The sequence below is a fragment of the Microtus oregoni genome, unplaced genomic scaffold, assembly GCF_018167655.1.
Source record: "Microtus oregoni isolate MIOR12 unplaced genomic scaffold, Mior012 000058F_ref0000040, whole genome shotgun sequence".
Taxonomy (NCBI): Eukaryota; Metazoa; Chordata; class Mammalia; order Rodentia; family Cricetidae; genus Microtus; species Microtus oregoni.
In genome coordinates this window covers 1,679,450-1,702,820 of record NW_024543834.1, presented here as the reverse complement: position 1 = coordinate 1,702,820, position 23,371 = coordinate 1,679,450, and the positions used below count along the sequence as shown (strand labels likewise).

The window sequence follows — 23,371 nt, the reverse complement described above, 5'->3', positions numbered from 1 at the left end:
AAGCCCCTAGGTCAGCGGTTCTCAGTCTGTAGATTGCAACCCATTTGGGAGGTAGAACAACACTTTCACATATCTAAGTCCATCAGAAATACAGATATTTACATTATGATTCATAACAGCAGCAAAATTTCAGTTACGAAGTAGCAATGAAAATAATTTTATGATTGGGGGTCATCACAGCATGAGGAACTGTATTAAAAGGGTTTCAGCATTAGAAAGGTTGAGAACCACTGGCCTAGGTGATTCTAATGTTTTATATGCAAACAAAATACTAGCTGTTTGTACACAGTATGCCTTTCAGGTGTAGAAAGTGATCCCTCACCTGGTATGTCAGAGAGCTGGGCAGGTAAAGAGGCAGACTCTAGCTGGAGGGTAGCCGCTTGAGCAAAGCTAAGGGTAGGGAACAGTAATGGTATGATTTGCTTGTTTTGTCAGTATTTCTGGAGTGAGTCATGAAACTAATCCTTTAAGGGTGAGATAATAAATACTTCAGGTTTTGCTGACTGTGTATACTCTGTGTTACAAATCCTGGGGCATATATTGAAAATAGACTGAGTTCTATTATCCAGGTCTTTCAAACTTAGAACATGTCTGGTTGAGCATGTAGCTCAGTGGTAGAGTGCTTACTTGGCATGTCCAAAATCCTGAGTTCAATCCCCAGCATCACAGAAAAAGACCTACTATTTGGGTAGTAGAACATCATGAGATTTGTTGTTGTTTAATGTAGCTAGATTGCAAGCAATATTCTTTTGGTGGTTGGTGGGGTGGTGTTTTAGAGATAGGGTTTCTCAGGGTAGCCCTGGCTGTTCTGGAACTCTGTAGACCAGGCAGGTCTTGAACTCACGGTGATCTGCCTGCCTCTCCCTGCTGAGTGCTGGGATTAACGTTCTAGCCACTACACATGGCTATTATTATACATTTCTAAAGTTCAAAAAATAAAGCTTTAGGAAGAGAGACCTTGTGTGTAAAGAATACCAGAGTCCTACAACTGGAGAGATGGTTCTACAGTTAAGAGGATCCAGGTTTGGTTCCCAGCACTCAGAACGTGGCTCATAACCATCTGTAATTCCAGTTTCGGGGATCTGTCCCCTCCTTCTGACTTACATGGGTACCAGACACATGTGGTAAACACACATATATAGAAGCAAAATACACATATGCTTAAAGTAAAATAGCTAATTAGAAAAAAAGTAAAACTAGCACCTGAGAAGCAGTTGGGGAACCTTGAGAGTGGCAGGAAGGTGAGACCTGGTTAGGGAGAGCCAGGGTGTCCATTGTCAAAAGCATCGGTGGGTAGTATCAGGGTTGCAGGTTATAATCAGAAGAGGAGAGCCCAAGAAGTATTGTATGGTGAGAAAAGCAATCTTGTCAGATCGTTGAAATTAGACGCTCAGTTTATATCTCAGATGGTGGCAGAGGCCAGCTGTTATGTCACAGGATACTCAGACAGAGAAAGCAAGGAAGATGCTGAACATTCTTAGACTGTTTAAAAGAATTTTAAAAGTCTTTGAAATTCTGTTAATAATCACCATGAACAATGTTTATTAGGAAAAGAGCAACATGGAAATAGATATGACATACCAACTGAAAGTGATACAGCAGAGTTTAGAGCAAGAAGAAGCTGAGCACAAGACCACAAAAGCACGGCTGGCGGATAAAAACAAGATCTATGAATCCATTGAAGAAGCTAAATCAGAAGCCATGAAAGGTATGCATTGTGAGGTGTGTTCCCATTTTAGAGTATGCACTGTGAGGTGTGTTCCCATTTTAGAGTCAGTCTTCACTTTTACAAAATATGGTATTTGTTTATATTGCCAAGTATTGGGAGCTGAAAGGAAAGAAATTATCAGGGAAACTTTCTATACTTCCTTTTTTTTAAACCTTTGTATCATTGTAACAGTTTCTAAGAAACTAAAGCCCAAATGCAGAATCATTCTACCATATTTTTAAATCTGAAAGAAAATGATGTTTCAGTGACATTGATGCCATAAGGTGTATAATGTGATGTTCTATACTGATTTGGGAAATATGTTCTTTGACATAAGTTTACTGTAGTTTGACATTTCCCTAGCTGTGGTACAAAAGTATTAATAGTTATATAAGATCAAAATTTACATAATAGCTAGTCCATCTAGAACAGTGGTTCTCAACCTTCTTATGCTGTGACCCTTTAATACAGTTCCTCATGTTGTGGTGACCACAACCATAACATTAATTTTGTTACTACTTCATAGCTATAATTTTGCTACTGTTATGAGTCATAGTGTGTAAAATATCTGTGTTTTCCAATGGTCTTAGGCAACCCTTGTGGAAGTTATTTGATCCTCAGGGGTCATAATTAAGAACCACTGAACTAGATTATTCAGTTCACTGAGTGTTTTGGACTCTGACGTACTAAAGGTGCCAGTCAGATTTTATTAAAGCCATGTCATACTAATAGATCCCAATGTTAACCTCCACAAACCAATCTTTGCCTTAGTCTTGTCTTAGGATTGTTTGTTTTCTAACTTTATTGATAGATTTGAAATTTCACAAATAATCAATATTTGAAAATATTTTTGTCCAAGTCTTAAAACTCTGGATCAGAAGTTTCACTTCTTACTAAGATACGAATAGCTTAGAAGTAGCCTTTCACTCTTTAAATATAATTAAGATTTAGATTTTCTTATTACAACCAACTTAGATTAAAGCACTAATTCAAACAAGTCGTGAACAATGGTGCACTCTATTAATCCCAGCACTCAGAAGGCAGAAGCAGATGGGGTCTCAGCTATACAGCTACACTGGGCTACACAGTGAGACCCTGACTAACAAAAAAGAGAGAGAGAAATGAGACAGGTGCTTTACTTAGGAAGATCTAATCTGAAGAGATTAAGTTAATTAAGTTAATTTCCTTGTGTATGGCGTAGAGGAGAATTAAGTTGCTTTTGAGGTTTAATTTATATGCAATAAAGTGTAAATAGTTTTGATGTTTGTGTTACACTCATGTAGCTACCACCAAAAGCAAGATGTAGAATATGTCTACCAACTCAGTAAGTTTCCTTGTGCTTCTTTCTATTCTCTACACCAATATATGATTTTTTAAATGAATATTTTTTATTTATTTTTTAGTAAGTAATTGCATTTCTTTTTTGATTATTTTTTAAATTGACAAAAATAAAACAGTTCAATATAACTTTTGTTTCCAGTGGTTCCTTGGAACACTAATACATGATATGTGATGACTTCCTTACATTTTTATGCACAGGCCTCCATCACTTAAATATTATAGATGTCTTTCAAGCCTGAATCTAAAATTCTTGCTCTTTCTACTACATGTTCTCACCTCCATAGACTAAGAACATGTCTTGAACAAGTAATTATTGCCAATATGAACTTGTCTAGTTTCCTGTAAAGGGATAATGATGGTATTATTAGGTTGTGAAAGTCAAGTGCATGTACAATAATTAGAAATACTATCTAGAGGCTGGAGAGATGGCTCAGTGGTTAAGAGCACTGACTGCTCTTCCAGACGATCCGGGTTCAATTCCCAGCACCCACATGGCAGTTCATAACTATCTGAAGATCCAGTTGCAGGGGATCTGACAACTTCACACCAATGCACATAAAATAAAGTTAAATAAACCATAAAAAATATTTTAAAAAAATACTATCTACTTACTAGCATGTAGAGAATGTTTCATTTATCTGTGCACACTTTTAAAGACCCTTCATTAAATATTTTCAGTTTTGGCCATGGAGATGGTGATATCAAATGCAGGCAAGCATGGCAGCCACCAGCAATCCCAGCACCCAGAAGACAAAGAAGGGGAATTCCTGGGGCAAGCTCACTAGCTAGACAAACCAGAATTAGTGAGCTCCATATTCAGCCACTCAGAGGCCCTGCCACAGTATACAGTGGGGAGCAGATGAGGAAGATACCCAACATCAGCTTTAAGCCTTTATACATAAGTGAACACTTTTTTAAAAAGGCCTGAAAATTAATGGATTACATTCTTACCTAATGCAACTGTAAATAATAGTTGTATGTTAAACATTCGGTGTGAGAGGGCAGAGGACTCCTACTTGGGTATGAACTGAAATACTAATCAAAAGATTAACTAAAATTTACCTTTAGAATTGAACTTACTTGGTTAGGGGTACACTTTGTTGATCACCTTAAGATGAAAAAAATGCTTTTAAAAGATTATTTTTCTGATTGATAATAGGTTTATTGCAAGTCATTTTTAAAAAATGAAGGAGAATATAACTTAAAAAAGCAAAGATTACTTACTAAGTAAGCTAATACTTTGTAAATTTACTCCATTTTCTCCTAACATTTTACTAATTCTTTAAAAAAAAAAAAACCCTGTTAAGTGTTATTCAGCACTTACCTAGTGCCTACCATATGTCTGGCAGTATTTTAAGTCCTATATATGTATCAGCTTCAACACTTTTTTGCCATATGCTGGAGGTTAAATACCATTACCCTCCTAGATGGAAGAAATTTAAGGCCAGGGGGCTGGAAGATGCCTGCTCTTCCAAAGGTCCTTAGTACAGTTCCCAGCAACCACATGGTGACTCACAACCATCTGTAATGAGATCTGGTGCCCTCTTCTGGCCTGTAGGCATACACACAGACAGACTATTGTATACATAATAAATAAATAAATATTTTTAAAAAAAGGAAATTTAAGGCGAAAGAAGTAAATGAAAGAAGTTCATTTACTTAAATAATTAGTAAGTGTCAGAGCCAAGATTTAAGATCAGAAAGTTGGGTTTCTGAGTCTATCTCCCCAAACATAATTTTCAACACCTGTGTAATAATATATGGAAAGAGAAGAGATGGAATCTGCCTGGAATGCTTTCCAGTAGGAAGAGTCACACTGTTTTTGTTTGTTTTGAAAGATGCCACTGTCTTTTACACAAAGACAGGATTATCTTTTTTTCATTAGAATAGATGTAGTATTACAAGTAGTATGATAATTTTATATTGCAAAAAAAAAACCTCCCAATTTTCTAGCCTAAAATTTATATCTCAAGTATATTTGAAATGCTAAAAATGTTCAGTTAGAAACAAATAACAATATAGGACAGTACCACTTGCTTGTAATTAAAATACTTACATTTCAGACTCTTAGTTGTGTCTACTTTCATTGTAATAGAAATGGAGAAGAAGCTATTGGAAGAAAGGTCTTTAAAGCAGAAAGTGGAAAACCTACTCCTGGAAGCCGAGAAAAGATGCTCTATATTGGACTGTGACCTCAAACAGTCCCAGCAGAAATTAAACGAGCTGCTGAAGCAGAAAGATGTGCTAAATGAAGATGTAAGTGTGCATTACACTAAGTATGAACCAATAAGAAGCTGGTTTTATTGGATACATTTAATGGTGACTGCATTATTTAATTTTTAATTTTTTTCTTGTAATTTTCTATGGAGTCTGTTGGGTTTAATGATAGAGTAAATCAGTCATAATTGAATAATTTTAAGTTACTTAAAACTTAAAGGTTATATTTAAAAATATTTGAAATATCTATTTTAATGTGATATGATTAAGAAATTATTGTTCTTGAGAAAAATCAAAATAATTTACTTAAATACTAAGTATACAATTTACTTTTTAGGTTAGAAATTTGACATTAAAGATAGAGCAGGAAACTCAGAAGCGTTGCCTTATGCAAAATGATCTAAAGATGCAGACTCAGCAAGTTAACACCCTGAAAATGTCAGAAAAGCAGATAAAACAAGAAAATAATCATCTCATGGAAATGAAAATGAACTTGGAAAAGCAAAATGCTGAACTTCGAAAGTAAGTTAACTGGTTCAGATAGTTAGATTGATAGCTTCTGAGAGGTTTTGTGTGTTTGTATAATTGTATTTATTTAAAATGAAAGCCAGGTTTGGTGATAATTCCTATAATCCCAACACTTGGGAGTGCGAAACAGATTGGAATTTCAGAGCCAATTTATATAGCAATGTGAAAGTAAAATAAACTGAAAATACAGGCACACACTGTATTAGCTATTGAATTAATGACATATGATGTGACATAGCCTCAGGAAAAGCCTGTGCACAGTGCGTGTGTGTGTGTGTCTGTTGTTTTTGGCGTTCTGTTGTTGTCACTGTTTTTATAGCTTCACTGCCTTGCCCTGGCCGGCTGCATCCTCCCAGGCATCTTTTTTCCCAGCCTCCGGAGTGCAAGGATTACACATATAAGTCACCACATATGGCTTTCAGTTGTTTGGATTTTTGTTTTGTTTTTTTGATACATGGTCTCATAAAATTCTCCAGGCTGTCTTTGAACTCACAATCCCTCGTGCCTTGGCCTCCCAGTTGCTGGGATTACAGGCTCCGCTACCAGGCCTGCAGGGATGAGAGTTTGGAAGGCAGTGGTGAAGTTAGTGTGGCATGAAAATTACTTGATTGCAGGATTCTTTGCAGAGTGAGTTTGAATGCGTATATCGTACTTTACTAAAGACTTGGACTTTCCATGTTCACAGAGAGCGGCAGGATGCAGACGGGCAGATGAAGGAACTGCAAGACCAGCTTGAAGCGGAACAGTATTTCTCAGTAAGGCACTTCCTACAGAATCAGAGAATGATTGTCTTTTAATTGAAACAAATACTTGTTTCACTTTCTGTGTATTTGTATTTTGGGTGTAGGCATGTATGTGTACCACGTGCATGCATGGTACCCTGGGAGTTCAGAAGAGGGTAGGATGCACAGCTTTTGTTTGTTTGCCCCTGCTTGCTTTGGTTTTAGGCTTTTTTTTTTTTTTCAACAGACCTGCTGTATAGCCCATGCTGGTCTCCAATTTGCAAACTGTCTACCTTCTGAGTGCTGGAATTATAGTGGTTTACCATCACACCATAAGTATTTGGTGGACTCTTACATGACTCATAAAAAGCAAACCGGGATTGGGGATATAACTCATTGGTGAAATGCTTGCCTAACATGGGAGCATGGAAAGAGGTCTGAGCTCAGTACCCAGTACCATAAAAAAGAAAAAGTGCTGGACAAAAGACTATAGATTCTCTAACAGGAATCCTTTATCAGACTGGCTTGGTAGTATGTGCTTATAGTTGTAGCTGCTAGGCAGTCTGAGGTGGGAAGAACTCTTGAACCCTCAAAATTGAAGTGAATCTGGGCAACAGAAGGGGAGACATTGTCTCAAAACAACAAATGAGGTATTGTTGCTAGAACATAATCCTAAGCATAAACTATTACCAGCCTGTGAAACTGGTTAAAAGCATCAAATTTTGGAAATTGTGCTTTTGTAAGGAAAGGAATAAAATTGTCATTTTGATATTTATGGGGGTTTTTTTTTGAGAGCACTTTAAAAATAGGAAGTATTTCCCCTCCCTCCTACCCTCCCTTCCTCTTTTAATAGCTTCCAAGACAGGGTTTCTCTGTGTAGGCCCGGCTGTCCTGAAACTCATTCTGTAGATCAGTCTGGCCTTGAACTAAGTAATTCATTGACCTGCCTCTGCCTCTTGAGTGTCAGACTTAAAGGTGTGCACTACCACCGTCCAGCAATGTGAAGTGTTTTCATGGAGTAGTTCCATTGATCTGTCACCTTAAATCAAACATAAAACAAACAAAATTAACCAGCAATGTTTTTCGCCACCTCTTCTTTTATACTACCAGCCTGTACATTTAACTGGAATTTTTGCTGTAATATTCAGTTGAAAATCATACTATATATATTATTAACTGGCTGTTGTAGGGGTTGAGTAGGAACTAGATGTAGGATATTCTATCTACAATATACTTTGGCAGATAGCCAAATATTTGCTTAATTGGTGACTAGAAAATGGGAAAACTCAGAAAATTATTAATATCTCAGGAGCCCCAAATTACTCAACATTAAGAAAATATGTGTGTATATTGAGATTTTTGCCTGGCTAGGCTTTGGATGTAAGTCATATTCTTGGTGATAATGGACACATTGCTGTTTTGCTGTTTAGACCCTTTATAAAACACAAGTTAGAGAACTTAAGGAAGAAAGTGAAGAGAAGACTAAGCTGTGTAAAGAGTTACAGCAGAAGAAGCAGGACTTACAGGATGAAAGGTAAGGGCGGGCCTTGTCCATGGGTACATGTCCTGTTCTCAGCCTCCTTTTTACCAAGTTAAAAAAAAAAGTGATAAAGAATCAAGTAGAGAAAGACTTTTGATTCATAATGAAAAATGGTCATTAAAATGCCATCTCCAAGGGATCTGGGACTTAGCTTGGGAAGACTGTGTGTTTAGAATATACGAGGCCTTGGGTTCAATCCCATTACCATATGCTTATATTTTTTATGGTCTATCTCTGAAATACAGAGACTCTTTGGCTGCCCAGCTGGAGATCACCCTGACCAAAGCAGACTCTGAGCAGCTGGCTCGTTCCATTGCTGAGGAACAATATTCTGATTTGGAAAAAGAGAAAATCATGAAAGAGCTGGAGATAAAAGAGATGATGGCTAGACACAAGCAAGAACTTACTGAAAAGGATGCCACAATTGCATCTGTACGTAAAATTCTTGGTGCTTTGGGTTTGTAATTAAATTATTGTGTATTAAAAATCTCAGAAACATCTAGGAGCTGTGTCAGATGTAAATTAAAAATTATCTGTATCTGTTAGCAAATGGTGACAGAGTTTAACTAAAGAAACATTTCAGAGAAAACTAAAACAGAAAGCAGTTGGTCCTGTGCTGTCAGTCAGGCAGAGCTACTGATCACCACAGTAAGGGGAGTGAACAGTCGGCTAGAGGGAGGTGCGTGCACAAAACCTGTGTTTGTGCAGATAGGAATAAAGCCAGTGCGAAAACACTCAGTCGGGAAGTGGGTTTGGAATAATGGGGTTTTATGTGAAAGGAATAATGGTCAATCTGACTAAGTAAATTGTACCTAGCTTAAGGACCAGATGTGAAAAATAGAAAGTTTAAGTTTTTAGAACCTAAAATGTCTATGTGACACAAGATAGCCTAAAAAAGAAAAGATACTGGAATATATTAAACAGCATTAATTTTTAGAATATATACAAAATTCCTATAATTCATTAAACGAGATGAAACAATTTAGAAGAAAATTGGCCAAAAGAGAGCGCAAATACATCAGTAGATGCTGTTCTCCAGCAAAAGGTCAGATAAATGCCATAGATTTGAAATACCCATTATGTGACTGAAAATAAGCTGTCAGCTTCAAGTGTCTGGAAAATGACATTTTTCATTACAATAAATGGAGAGTTAAAGTCAATATAATATCTGTAATTTTGTTAATAGTATGACCATTTGTGGTAAATTTTAAGTGTATGGTACCACCCAAAGAAAGTCCACACTAAGATAACTATGCTAAAGAAACTAGCACAGTGCTTAGAGACACAGAGATGCTTATAACAACAAACCCTTGCATCTCAATCGCTAAATAGGCGTAGAGGCTGGAGAGATGACTCAGTGCCTAAGAGGATCTGGGTTTGATTCCCATCACCCACATGACAGCTCATACTTGTCTTGTAGCAACTCTGTAGTTACAGGGTTTTTGACGCCCCTTTCTGGTTTCTGAGGGCACTGCACACACATGCTACAGAGACATACATTCAGGTCAACACTTATATGCATTAAATTAAAATTAAAAATAACAGATGTGGTAGTACATGGCTGTAATTCCAACATTTGGGAAGTGAAGGCAAGAGGGTCAGAAGTTGAAGAACACCCTTGTTTACACAGCAAGGTGGAGGCTAGCCTAGAATACATACAACTGTGTCTTAGCAAACAGAACCAAAATAGGTACATTAAGTATGGTAGAAAGTGGAAGTAAACAGAAGTTGGAGCTAAATGAATTTTATATATATGCAGGATAATACAATTTGTTGTTCTTTATTTTGATCTCAGAAAGACCCAGAATTCACAATCTTTGTCCTGCCTCCCCCTCCCCCTGGGTTTAGAAACATTATCTGGCATTCCCACATCTTAATTCTCACTATCCTTGGCTGCCTGGGTCTCACTCTGTAGACCACACTGGCCTTGAATTTATAGACACCCCCCTGCATTTGTTTACTGAGTTTTAAGGTTAAGGGTATACTCTACCGTGGCAAATTTAATTCTTTATTAAGTAAGTCATTATTTATTTGATTTTATTTGATTTTTGATATAGGGTTTCTTTCTTTAATAGTCCTGGCTATCCTGGAACTAGCTCTTGTAGACCAGGCTGGCCTCAAACTCACAGAGATCCACCTGACTCTGCCTCCTGAGTGCTGGAATTAAAGTTGTGTGCCACCACATATTATTTCTTGTGTTTATAATGAAAATGTGCAGTATTTGGTGGGAAAGTTGAGCATATAAACTATAATAAAACTTAAGGAAGGAAAGATAGAAATACAATCTGAATGGAATATAGAAAAAGGGTGTCAGCTTCGGTAAAAACTCATTTTTTAAAATTTTAAATAACATTTTGAAAGAAACACTGCAGTTTTTAAGCTTACTCTTCATGATTGGAACACAAGTCCTTTTTCTCCTTTTCTTGATTTATTAAGTGATTTTCTCATTTTAAAAAAAAAACTGCTAAGGATTTGTGGCAAAGGGGCAGATTTTTGGTTTTTTGAAATATGTAAGAAGTTTTGAGGGAGCAACAGTTTTATCCAGGGAAAGTCTAGTGTGGTAACACAAGGAGAGGTGAGAGGTGTTCTAGGGGTCTCAATTTGGATTACTGTTTGACAACTAAAATTTTGTAAATTAATACGTTGGTTTTCCCCCCACTTGTGTTTCTTAGCTCGAAGAAACAAATAGGACACTAACTAGTGATGTTGCAAATCTTGCAAACGAGAAAGAAGAACTAAACAACAAGCTGAAAGACACTCAAGAGCGTATGTATTAGCAGGAAGAGAGCTTACTGTGAACATACCTAGTAGCTGTAGTTATTGGTGTAATTTTAATATCTCTTTTTTCAGAACTCTCCAAGTTGAAAGATGAAGAGATCAGTGCAGCAGCTATTAAAGCTCAGTTTGAGAAACAGCTGTTGACTGAGAGAACACTCAAGACTCAAGTACGTCACCAGAATGCAAATGCAATTCTGAATTTTGTTTTCATTCCTGTCACCTGTCACTTCTAGCTCTAGAGGCAGAAACGGTGCTCATTGTAATACCAGTGTTTAAAGAATTTCCTGGTTTACTTTTGTCAAGTTAGAAGAAACTTCATATGTCCCACATTCTCCCAGCTTTTTATTATTTGCTAATAGGCTGAAAAGTGTCAGGTGGTCTGAAAGGGCACATGTGATGATTGACACCTCTCTGCCAGCTCCTACAGTTGGATTTGTAGGAAAACATGTGGGTGCTAGTACTATTCTCTGTTGTTGGACAAAGTACTTTTTAGTGCCAAGGCAGAATTCACTTCCTCCAGATAGAAGGAGGAACATTTGCCCATTAAAATCTCTCTTATAATAAAAGTTGGATTAGTGGAAAATGATATCAAGCATGTGATTTAGTGAGGAACACACCTAAGGCCTGGCATACGCTAGGCAAGCATTCTACCCAAGCTACACTCACAACCCTTCAAACACTTTCAATTATCATTCTCAAAAGTCATGAGAATAAAAAAATATTTAGAATACAGGATGGATGCCATGGACCACCCCAGTCGGGTACTGGGATCCCTGGGACGAGGGTCCTTGAGGGCTTGGTGGTTAAGGATTCGGCGATGACAAATAGAATCAAACACAGAGGCAGTTTGAATCCGAGTGTATTTTGCAGCTTTCAAACAAGAATTTTTATACATAGTGAAACAGATACTGAAATTCTTAAAAGATGTGTTTAATGAAGCAATCACGGATAGAACAGATAACATCATTGTCATTTGGCAAAGTAAAACGTAAAATCATCCAAGGCTAATGGCACATATCCAAGAACAGGTTGATAAATTTTTATGGTCAGTTATTGTTTAACAACTAGTATCTGGTCTTTGTAAATCTTCAAGATGTAAATTTAAACTATTGATTCTTTTTGCTTAGGGCTTTCTCTACTATATACCTAGGCCCATTTTTGATGACATATGTACAGTCATGAAATTTTTAATGGGAAAGTTTTAGACTTATTTTATAATTTTGAAAATAATTTATGAAGTAAAGCGCTGGTTATACGGAGATAAGGTTATGGTTACCAACCATCTCAAGGAATGGTTTCTTGCTTGAAGTCTCAGTGTAGGTTATCAGGAACATCTTGTAAATATGAAAAGAGAATAGAAGAAGATAAAACAAATGGCCATGAGAACTATGGCTTAATATTTCACTCCGGCCACGAGTTCCACAACCAGTTCCAGGAGGCCTCCTTCTTTTGAAGTTTTCACCTCAGTCTGTGGAACTTGTTACAAATTCTACTGGGGCCATTTCCACAAGCTAAAAGTGTTTTCTTTATAGCCCTGTGTATAGGAGAGGAATTATTGGTGATCATGTAGCTTGCAATTGGTGGGTTTCTGAGAAAACATCAGCATAATTATTTGCTAAATGCTTATTTTTTTTTTAAGGCTGTGAATAAGTTGGCAGAGATCATGAATCGAAAAGAACCTGTCAAGCGTGGTAGTGACACAGATGTGCGAAGAAAAGAGAAAGAGAACAGAAAACTACATATGGAGCTTAAGTCTGAACGTGAAAAGTTGACACAACAGATGATCAAATACCAGAAAGAACTGAATGAAATGCAGGCTGTAAGAACATGCTTACACTGAAAACATTTCTTTAAAACAGAATTATTTCCTTTTCTGGGTGGTTGCAGAACATTTCTATTAGCAGTTATTACTGAACTATGGCCAACACTCATAATATTTATCTCATTTGTTAATATATTTTCTTACAGCAAATAGCTGAAGAAAGCCAGATTCGAATTGAACTCCAGATGACTCTGGACAGTAAAGACAGTGACATTGAACAGCTGCGTTCACAGCTGCAGGCCTTGCATATCGGTATGGACAGCTCCAGTATAGGCAGCGGACCAGGGGATGTTGAGCCTGATGATGGATTTCCAGGTACACATTCTTGGTCAGCCCTTGTATTTGCCTGACATTTAGATCATCTGATTGCTTTTAAGTTCCATGACCTGACTTTGCTCTTGAAAAAATATTGATCATTTCTTTAAGGGAAAACCTTTTTGGAGTAGCGATTCACATGACATTTTGGACTTGTTTTGTTAAAAATAGACATGTAATGAAATTGTAAATGATTGGATGTTTAGCTCTTATGTGATGTAGTATCTGTCTTTTAAGCTTTCATTTTTTCTCTCTCTCTGCTCTGCCTTGCTTCTTACTTGTGGGCATTTAGTTCATATCACTCAGTCACACACTATGGAATCCATGTCCTTCACCTACCAACGTTCCTCTACTTCTCTCAATATTGCCACTAAGCCCTCCAGTTCTCACACGCTTCTTGATTCTGACTCTGAAGACGATTCTTTGCCTTATTTACCCATTTCATCGGAGCCTAATGGTGCAGGTGACATCCTGAAAAATCTTTCTGTCTTTGGAGTTTTCCCAGCTACTTAATTTTATCTTTTTGAAAATCTTTTTATGATATTAACTAACAATCCACTCACTCAACATACTGTGTAGATGGAGTGAAAAATCTGCTGCATGAACTGCAATTTGATTTTAAAGCATTTTTAAAATAGCTTGTGATTGTATTTGCTAGATTGTTTGATTTTTAGCCAACTTTCCAGAAACAGAATGTTGTATATCCTTGAAAGTGCATGGCTTTGTCTGTTTTCAGACAACTTTTCTGTAGTTCTGTATCAAGAGTGACAGTACAGAAGAGAACAAAATCCTATGACTGCTTCAGAGACTGCGGTCAGGCTTTCACTGAATATGTACATGCTCATAGTGTGCACAGGGAACAATTCGGTCTGGTCCTTACCTGAAAAGCCTCCCAGGTGAAATAGTGAAGAGTCCAAGAGCATCTTCTGAACTCCCAGAGTTCTCAGTGATCTCTCTAGGCTCCAGTCTCCTCATCTGCCTGTGGGTTAGAGTTCTGTTGTGGGGAGCTGTGGACATAGAGAGCTTGTGTAGAGCATCTAGTACAGTTGGAGCATAACAGTTAAAATCTGTAGTAACTTGTAGTATTAAAATATTCTCTTAGAATGACATCCCCCTTGCTAATTTCATTTGAAAAATACTAAATTTATAATAAGAGCCCCAGGACTTAAGATACTTTCTTTTGTTGATTTAAGATTTACTTATTTTGATATTTTAGAGCTTAGAAATTTTGGTTATATTGTTCCTTGTTAAACAGGTTTGCTATGTATTGTACACAATTAGAATAGTCGTTCTAAAATTCCATATTTTCTGAACACATACTCATTTAAAGAGCTTTCTACTCAACAGTGCACTTTGCACCTCTAGTCATCCCCACAAGAAGAGTGGACTGCTTGGTGTAGATGTGCAGTAAAAAGACCTCAGTGGCTCTTGTGATGCTTTTCTCCTGAATTTTGCCAGTGCATGAATTTAATCAATGGAGTATTTGATGTTATAATTTGGAGTATTTATTTCTGATGTGACCTTGATTTTGTTTTGCGTTGTGGAATGTGATTCTACTGATTATGCTTTATTATAGTAGTTTGGGTACTTTATGGTCTGAATTCTAAAGGGCAGGCTTGATTGGCTTGTGACTTCCACATTAAAGTTTTATTGAATTCTTCATTGTCGGGGAGGATCATTGTATTTATATTCATGTATTGTTTATTTACAGAATCAAGATTAGAAGGATGGTTGTCATTGCCTGTGCGGAACAACACTAAAAAGTTTGGATGGGTTAAAAAGGTAATCATTACTTTTGAATGTGGTTCTTTTAGCTTCCGATTTAACTATAGCCATTTTCCTTCTGGAGTTGTAGGGTGGACATGCCTGCATGTCCGGACACATAAAACCTGCTTATGCTTTCTGGTGTGGGTTGATGTGACTTGTTTTCTGTGTAAAAGACTTACTCTCTGGGTCATTTCTAAAATGGGTTCTGAGGTCATAATTAGAAGTTTGTTCTTCTGGTGCTTTTGTGTCCCATGGAAAACTCCTCCAGATGTGATAGAAAGACCCTTGATACTTGATACTTGTGTTACCATGGCTGTTCATGTTTGATCAAGGTGATGCGATTCTATGTGTAGATTCCAAATCTTAAAGTAGGTATGATTTCAGTTTCATTTGTTTCTTCCCCTCATTTACTTATTTAAAGCTTCTACAAATAGAAACCTGTTACCTTAAGGAAAACTTCTCTAAAACAGCATTCCTGCTTTTTATTTACTTGCATAGCATATGACTTTATCACAAATACAGAATCTCTTGTAAAAGAAAATACAGTGCACAGTAATTTGATAAGTTTCTCTCTTTCCTATTTTTAACAGTATGTGATTGTAAGCAGTAAGAAGATTCTCTTCTATGACAGCGAACAAGATAAAGAGCAGTCTAACCCTTACATGGTTCTAGATATAGAGTAAGTGTCTCATGTAGAGTCTGAATAATAGAGCCTTGTCCATCACAACAATCACAGCACACCTTTCATGCTCCTAGTGCAACAATTTTCCTTTGATTTCCTTTGTAGAAATGAAAGTTGATGGTGTTTAGTGTGCAAGACACCTGTATTTCATGGTTTAATACACTATTATTTAAAGAAAGTTCACCTTGAAAATTTATCTTAAAAATTATTTAAACAATAAAACAATAGATGTACGCCTTTAATCCTGACGTGAAAGGCAGATGCAGGTGGATCTCTGAAGGCAGCCTGGTTTACAATAGTGAGTTCCAGGACAGCCATAGTGAGATAGTGAGACTGACTCTGTCTCAAAAAAATCAACAACAAAAACCAACCTTGTCGAAGAGCATCTAACATCAGTCAATAAAATAGCTGATTTTTAACTTCTGGCATAAAATGACCAATGTAATATAATCCTTGTGTAACATTTTACTTACTCCTTTATTTAAAAACCTTTTATAGCAAGCTGTTTCATGTCCGACCCGTTACCCAGACAGATGTATACAGAGCAGATGCTAAAGAAATTCCAAGAATATTCCAGGTAAAGATAGTGTTTGTGTTCTTTATGTGACATGATGCTTTAGATCCCTTTCTTCACTGGCCTAGGACTGCTTCACACTCTCCCTTGTGTCACACCCCAGTTGAGATGCTTGGCTCTTTACAGTGTGCTGCTTCTGTCTGAGGACAGCTCTATCCTGATGGTGGTGTTTGCTAGTTTATGTTATGCCTCTGGGCTTTGTTGGCCCTTTCACAAGATGGGTGGTGGTTTTTTTAGAGCGTGAACTTACTCCTGTTTTGGTTTTATTATCAACTCTGGAAATTTTAAAAATTTCAGTTTGGAAGCAGTAGCACTTTTTCTGTTTATTTAAAGTGAAGGCGAGCTTTTACTTTTCCTGCTCCTGTTTAAAAAGCCTTCAAACCATAGGGCTGGAGAGATGGCTTGGTAAGAGCTCTTACTTCTCCATCAGAGGTCCAGCGTTCACACCAGATAGTTCACAAACACCTGTTACTCCAGTTCCATAGGATCCAATGCCCCTTTCTGATCTCCACAGGCACTGTGTGGGCACATGTGTGCGTGCACCTGTGCGTGTGCGCATGCACACACACACACCTTTTTAAAAAAGTATTAAAGTGCTCTATCAAAACCGCTGTGCCCAATCCATTGTAGGGGAGTTGTCCTTTTTTTTTTCCTTTTCTTTTCTTGAGTACTTATGCAATTTTATTTGGGCATTTATTTGCATATCGTCTCCCTTTTATCCCTTAACTCTCCAAATATCTTTTAAAATGAAAATGCATATATTTCACCCACTTTTTTCTTAAGAAATGTAAGCAATTATTGTAGTGTCATATTGGACTTTCGTTGTTTGGATAGGAGGGACACTGGAGACTGAACCTAGAGTTTTGACCTTCCACTGAACTATACTACTAGCCCTAAATGAGTCACTCCTAGAGGAGTGAAAGGGGAAACCCACCTATTCAAGTGTAAATTTGCCTTTAGTTAGCCTATCCTGATAGTTTTGCTATCAGATACTAAAGCAAAAATAAGGAGGTCCTGTTTAAACACATCAATTTTTTTAGTGTGATGCAAGAGTAGTTTATCAGAAATGTTTCTGTATAAAAATAACATAATGCAGGACCTGGAGAGACGCCTCAGAAGTTAAAACAAAACAAAACAAAAAAAAAAAACACTTGGATTTGGTTTCTAACACCAGAGTGGTGGCTCACAGCCATCTGTGTTCCAGTTCTAGGGGATTTGATGCCCTCTTCTAACCTCTGAAATACCAGGCATGCATGTGGTGCACATACAAACATGAAGGAAAAATATTAATAAAATAAAATAAATAAATCTTTTAAAAGTGTGTAACAGTCACTTCTGTCCTCTTGGTATTTATAGATTCTGTATGCCAATGAAGGAGAAAGTAAGAAGGAACCAGAATTTCCAGTGGAGCCTGTGGGAGAAAAATCTAATTATATTTGCCATAAAGGACATGAGTTTATTCCTACTCTTTATCACTTCCCAACTAACTGTGAGGCCTGTATGAAGCCACTGTGGCACATGTTTAAACCACCTCCTGCTCTGGAGTGCCGTCGGTGTCACATTAAATGTCACAAAGATCACATGGACAAGAAGGAGGAGATCATAGCACCTTGCAAAGGTGAGCTGGGAAGTGCTTGCTGTGCTTTACTTGGGCTTGGGTCATTTTAAACACATTAATTTATTTCAAATAATTCTTTTTGTAGTTTATTATGACATATCATCGGCAAAGAATCTATTGTTATTAGCAAATTCAACAGAAGAACAGCAGAAATGGGTTAGTCGGTTGGTGAAAAAGATACCTAAGAAACCTCCAGCTCCAGACCCTTTTGCCCGATCATCTCCTAGGACCTCAATGAAAATACAACAAAACCAGTCTATCCGGCGACCCAGTCGACAGCTTGCTCCAAACAAACCAAGGTAATAAGTAAAATATGGTAGAAAAGTTGAAGCTGCTTTCTTAAAAGTTGCTTTTTATAGCCAGGCGGTGGTGGCGCACGCCTTTAGTCTCAGCACCCAGTAAGCAGAGGCAGGTGGATCTCTGTGAGTTCGAGGCCAGCCTGGTCTACAAGAGCTAGCTCTAGGACAGGCACCAAAGCTACAGAGATACCTTGTCTTGAAAAAAACCACATACACAAAAAAAGTTGCTTTTTATATCAAACTAAAAACTTGGATAATTATGATTTTCCTTTTCTTGATATTTTAATGAATCATTGGAAACCAAATATTTTAAACTTACAGTGTGTATGTCTTATTCTCTGATGTGGCTAAAAAAATATATTTTTGAAGTTACAGATATTAAATTCAACCAAAATCTAAAGGTGATATTTTATTACTTTTGTATATAATCATGCTATTTTCATCCTTAATAAGCACATGGACTAATTAGTGATTTGAAAAATGGCATTAAGATTATACACAGATGTTTACGTATGAGGTGCACACACACGTTACAAACTTTTTTTAGCTAGATAATCTGAGAAGCAGAACTGAAAGCAGTTTCAATTTTAATTTACATTGATTAGTGCAAAACAGTGTGTTTTAAAGAGCAGTACAGTTCAGCTTGAGATGAACTGAGTGACATGGGCACTGCTTGGAACTGAAGTATCAAGGGTGATCTTGATATAGAGAAATGCTGAAACCATTTTATATGGCTTCACTGACTGAAGTCACATTACATTGGGATTCAGAAGTACAGTTTCTTGGCTTATTAGGTACCAGACAATTGTAAACATGGCTTTCCATTGGAGATGAAGGTTTGGTTAGCTGATGGACAGAATCTTAGGTTGGTCAGAGATCTGATTTCAGCTGCTTTGTTGCCTAACACAGGACCTTCAGTATATAATTGATAATGTGTTTTGCTTTTGTTATCAGACTTCTCATATGAAACTTCTGGAAGTAATATCTCCAGGAAATAATTTAGAATGACAAAAGTAGATTTGGTGTTTCAGTAGCAAAATGGTTGGATATTTTGTGTGTGAAATATGATAAAAATTAGCTGGGCATGGTGGCACACACCTTTAATCCCAGAATTTGGGAGGCAGAGGCAGGTGTATCTCTGAGAATTTGAGGCCAGCCTGGTCTACAGAGTGAATTCCAGGGCAGTCAGGGCTACATTGTAAGATCTTGTCTCAAAACAAAAGAAATATTAATGTAAAATACTGACTACATGATAGTAATTAAGCTAAAGGTTCTCAAAAGGTACGCACTGAGCAGGTTGGATTTAGGAACGTGAATGAGCACACAGAGTGTTGGGGGAGATAACAGCAGTTAAGAAGAGGCCAAAACAAAGGTCTCTAAAGGAGGATAGAGAGGTTGCTCAGACAACTACTACTCTTAAAGAGGAAGTTAGCTCATAGCACCTGCTTCAGGTGGCTAACAGCTGCATATAACCCCAGGCCCAGGGTTTGTTTTTACAAAAAAAGAAAATAAATAAATCTTACTTAAAAACCTTAAAAGAATTGAGAGACAAACACAGAAGTCCATTTTGTATAAAATGTCTAAAAATTAAGTTTTTATTATTAATATTGTACAACTGTTAATGCATAAATGCTGTTTTAATTAATACTTTATCTCTGTCTTCTGTGCTTATACTCTGTATATCTAATTGGGTAACATTAAAAAGTATAGGTTTATTTAGTACATGGTTCTGGAGGCTAGGACATCTAAGCAGCATGGCACTAGCATCCAGTGAAGGCTTCTTGCACCATAACTTGGCAGAGGGCTTCATGAGCGGAGAAAGTTTGCTTTGTATAACAGAACTATCCCCAAGGAACCCACTCATCTCTGAAATGACTGAAATGTCCTCCTAAGGGCCTGCTCTTCAACACTGCCACCTGGGAATCAATTTCCAACAGATAGATCTAGTGGTCATATCTAGACAGACCTGCCTTTTCTCCCTCCTAAGTGCATCAAAAAGACCATATTGCCCAAGGACCAGGTGTTTAGGTCCAAATACTCTAGACTCAATGTCTGCACTCGTAGCTGTAAAGTCTGCTGTTTGACAATGACGTAAGCAGAATTGGACAGTTTAAAGATGGTTTGGAAGTGCTACTTTTAGAGTGTGTTCTTGGTCAGGTGGTACACGTCTTTAATCCAGCACTTCGGAGGCAGAGGCAAGCAGATCTGAGTTCAAGGACTACATAGCAAGACCCTGTCTCTACAAAAAGAAAGACTCAACCTTACTGAGTTTAAGTTAAATTAAAGCCGTACTTTTTATCTGCAATGTTATGTTGTGCTGAGACTGGGGAAGGACAGAGTAACAGGCAGTAACAGTGGTAATTTGATGCTGGAGAGCAAGCCTGGATCCAATTAAAAAGGATAGATAGATTTTTGCAAAGAAGTTTGACTTGTTTTAATACCGATTTCTCACATAATTGTTTTAATGTCAGTTTCTCAATGACTTACTGACGTATAAACTGAGAACTGATAGTAAAAAAAAATGTGTAGAAGAAAAAGTTTAATAAAGATTTTTAAGTAGAAATAACCAGAATTAGGTGACTGAGTGGAAGAAAATGAAGAGATGTTTTAAGGACATAATTGCACAAATAACCTAGTATTTATAGTTTTAATATAAATTTGCAATTCTAGGGGACTGGGAAATGGCCCAGAGAGTAAGAGCACTCATGCAAACATGAGTACCAAGTAAAACTTGGGTATGGTAGTGCATGCCTGTAATGTTACAATTTGCGAAGCAGAGGCAGGAGGATTAGGAGTTCAAGGCTAAGCCTGGTCTACACAGTAAGCTTGAGGCCAGCCTAGGCTGCATAAGACTTCGTCTGAAAAAAAAACAAAAACAGAATAAAAAAATTATTCAGTTTATTTAAACATGCAAATAATGAGACCTTTCTACTTCTGCAAATCATATCCAGATCTAAGAATGAGGTCTGAGATTACTGGGTAAGTTATACACACTCAAGTTCAAAGCCACTGACTGGTATTCACAGATATAACCTTGGGGACCAGAAAGTTTCTTGGCAAAAATTCATGAGCATCATAGTTAAGAATAATTAAAGTTCCCCCCACCCCCAGTCTTAAGGTGTTGTTACAGTATAGATTATTTAGTAGGAAGAAACAGATCAAGGGTGAAGAGATAACCTACTTATTGGGTAAAGGCACCATACCTTGGACCCACATGGTAGTAGAGAAATTATTCCCACAATTGTTCTCTGACCTTCAGGCAACTTCCATGTTGTATGTATGCACACATACAATAAATAAATGAGCTTAATTTTTAAAAAGCTAAAGGTTTATATAATCTGAAGGAAGAGTAGTGTGTTAATTAAGATTTCTAATTAAAAAGACACGATTCATCTTCCTGTTTTATGTCCAATTCATTTAGCGAGTTACATGGACAATGCCTCTTCCATGTTTTCTCTGCCCTGGTTTCCATATTAGAACATAGCTGTTGGTGAGCCACTCAGCAGGTAGGGGGTCATTCAAGAGTTGAGAGATCTGTGTTCCCCTTGTTGATCCCTTCCAAAGTTTTATCTTTTATGGTGTAATTTATTAAGCAACAGGAAATGGCAACTGTCAACTGATAATGTAGTTTGTTTTATACTTCTCAAACTGAAAATCAGTGTAGCTACATCTTTATCTGGACAGTAGGAATCAGTGTAAAGAGCAAATTATATTCTTAGCCCAAGTAGTATCTGTTTTGGGTTCCCCCAGAGAGCCCTTCTTCATTGTGCCCAGTCAGCATGTTCACACCTGCCCACACCTAAAGAAAAAATTTACTGGATGTTTCCATTGGAACTGTTGGCTATGCTGCTCCTGAAGGGACACCCCTTCCTCCCCCTCCCCCCCCACTACCTGAGACAGGGTTTCCCTGTGTAGCCCTGGCTGCCCTGGAACTCACTCTGTCTGTCAGGCTGGCCTTTAACTCACAGTGCTGGGATTAAAGGCGTGCACCACCACACAAGGAAAACTTCTAGTACTCAGCACACTCCAGCTGTAGTACTCTCTACGTTCTGCAGTCTGTAAAGATCAGAGCTATAAACTTGCCAACCTCCTGTTACAGATTGCTTGATTTGGCATTTAAAGACTGGGATTGGTCATTTGATGATGTTGATGGTGATGATGATGACGATGTTTTTGATTTCTGAAGAAATAAATGGGTAAATCAAAATGATTGAGTTCTTAGTACTTCCATGTAGTGCATGTGGTTTGCACTTGGACTTTCTTTTCTTTTTTTGAACTAGTTTTGAAATTTTATAATGTTTTTAGTAGGATATGATTAAAAAGTAGTTTTCAGAAATATTTCTAACTAGAATTTCCATAGCAAATGTAAGTGAAATGCTATGTTCAGATTCTTTATTGGCTATCAATTTAATTTGAAATTAAAATATTTTATCTTTCAAGTTAAGTATGGAGAAATAAAAAAAGGAAAAAGCTCTGGTACCGTTGATTCATTCCAAAGAAGCTGTATACAGAGTATTAAAACTTTTTTTTTAATATTTACTTATTTATTATGTATACAATATTCTGTCTGTGTGTATGTCTGCAGGCCAGAAGAGGACACCAGACCTCATTACAGATGGTTGTGAGCCACCATGTGGTTGCTGGGAATTGAACTCAGGACCTTTGGAAGAGCAGGCAGTGCTCTTAACCACTGAGCCATCTCTCCAGTCAGAGTATTAAAACTTAACAGTGTTTTCAGTCTCAGACTAGTTTGTGAACATAGCATTCTTTCTCCTTCATTCTTTCTCCTTCCTTCTCCTTTCTTCTTTCTAACTTACAAGAATTAAAACCATAAAAACTATAAATCGGATAAATTCAGTGATGTATCTTTCTGATTTTTCTTTGCAATACAATGAAATGTTTGCAAGAATTTAATACTACCCTTGCTAAAATAAGAATATGAGTGACATGCTGTGAACAATTCTGTGCTTTTAAGAAATGTAAAGCCAGACATTTTGGCACACTTGTAATCCCAGCACTTGAGCAGTGGGGAGCCAAGAAATGGCAAATTCAAGGTTATCTTCGAGCTACATAGTGAATTTGAGGCTAGTCTAGGTTGCATGAGACCTTGTCATTGCAATATGCGAGGCCACAGTTCACACTCAACAGGCTGAGACAAGGCTTGTGAGGTCCATACCAGTGCAAGTGAGACCTTGCCTCAGAGGATGGAAAAGTGTTCAGAATGGTTTCCTTAATTAATAACAAGACTGAATGAAAGTTAAACCTCATGACTTTAAATCTTCAAGTAGGCAACTATTTGTCTTAACTGAGCATGTTGTGATGGCATGTACTTAGATCATGTGATACTATGATGTGACCTCTGTATATAGGCTGTGACTGTCTTTATACACACACACTACAGTGTATTTGTTCCCCTTTTAGCGTTGTTTTGTTTTGTGGCAGGGGAGAGTGGAACCCAGG

General features: G+C 37.3%; 1 protein-coding gene across 2 annotated transcripts in view; it reads left to right on the top strand.

The window, feature by feature from the left end:
* The window catches only part of LOC121438936 (rho-associated protein kinase 2), a 103,080-nt gene that overhangs the window by 75,944 nt on the left and 3,765 nt on the right, over positions 1-23,371 (top strand). The window contains exons 18-33 of one of the 2 annotated variants that reach the window (XM_041639446.1): positions 1,549-1,708; positions 5,145-5,305; positions 5,604-5,788; positions 6,480-6,549; positions 7,947-8,050; positions 8,302-8,488; positions 10,729-10,822; positions 10,907-11,001; positions 12,474-12,653; positions 12,803-12,971; positions 14,683-14,753; positions 15,329-15,417; positions 15,919-15,997; positions 17,351-17,612; positions 17,698-17,911; positions 22,011-22,107. In XM_041639446.1, the coding sequence (XP_041495380.1) occupies positions 1,549-1,708; positions 5,145-5,305; positions 5,604-5,788; positions 6,480-6,549; positions 7,947-8,050; positions 8,302-8,488; positions 10,729-10,822; positions 10,907-11,001; positions 12,474-12,653; positions 12,803-12,971; positions 14,683-14,753; positions 15,329-15,417; positions 15,919-15,997; positions 17,351-17,612; positions 17,698-17,911; positions 22,011-22,095 (2,205 nt within the window). In that variant the 3' untranslated portion in view covers positions 22,096-22,107. The remainder of the gene's footprint in view (positions 1-1,548; positions 1,709-5,144; positions 5,306-5,603; positions 5,789-6,479; positions 6,550-7,946; positions 8,051-8,301; positions 8,489-10,728; positions 10,823-10,906; positions 11,002-12,473; positions 12,654-12,802; positions 12,972-14,682; positions 14,754-15,328; positions 15,418-15,918; positions 15,998-17,350; positions 17,613-17,697; positions 17,912-22,010; positions 22,108-23,371) is intronic. The other variant, XM_041639447.1, reaches the window with a different exon arrangement.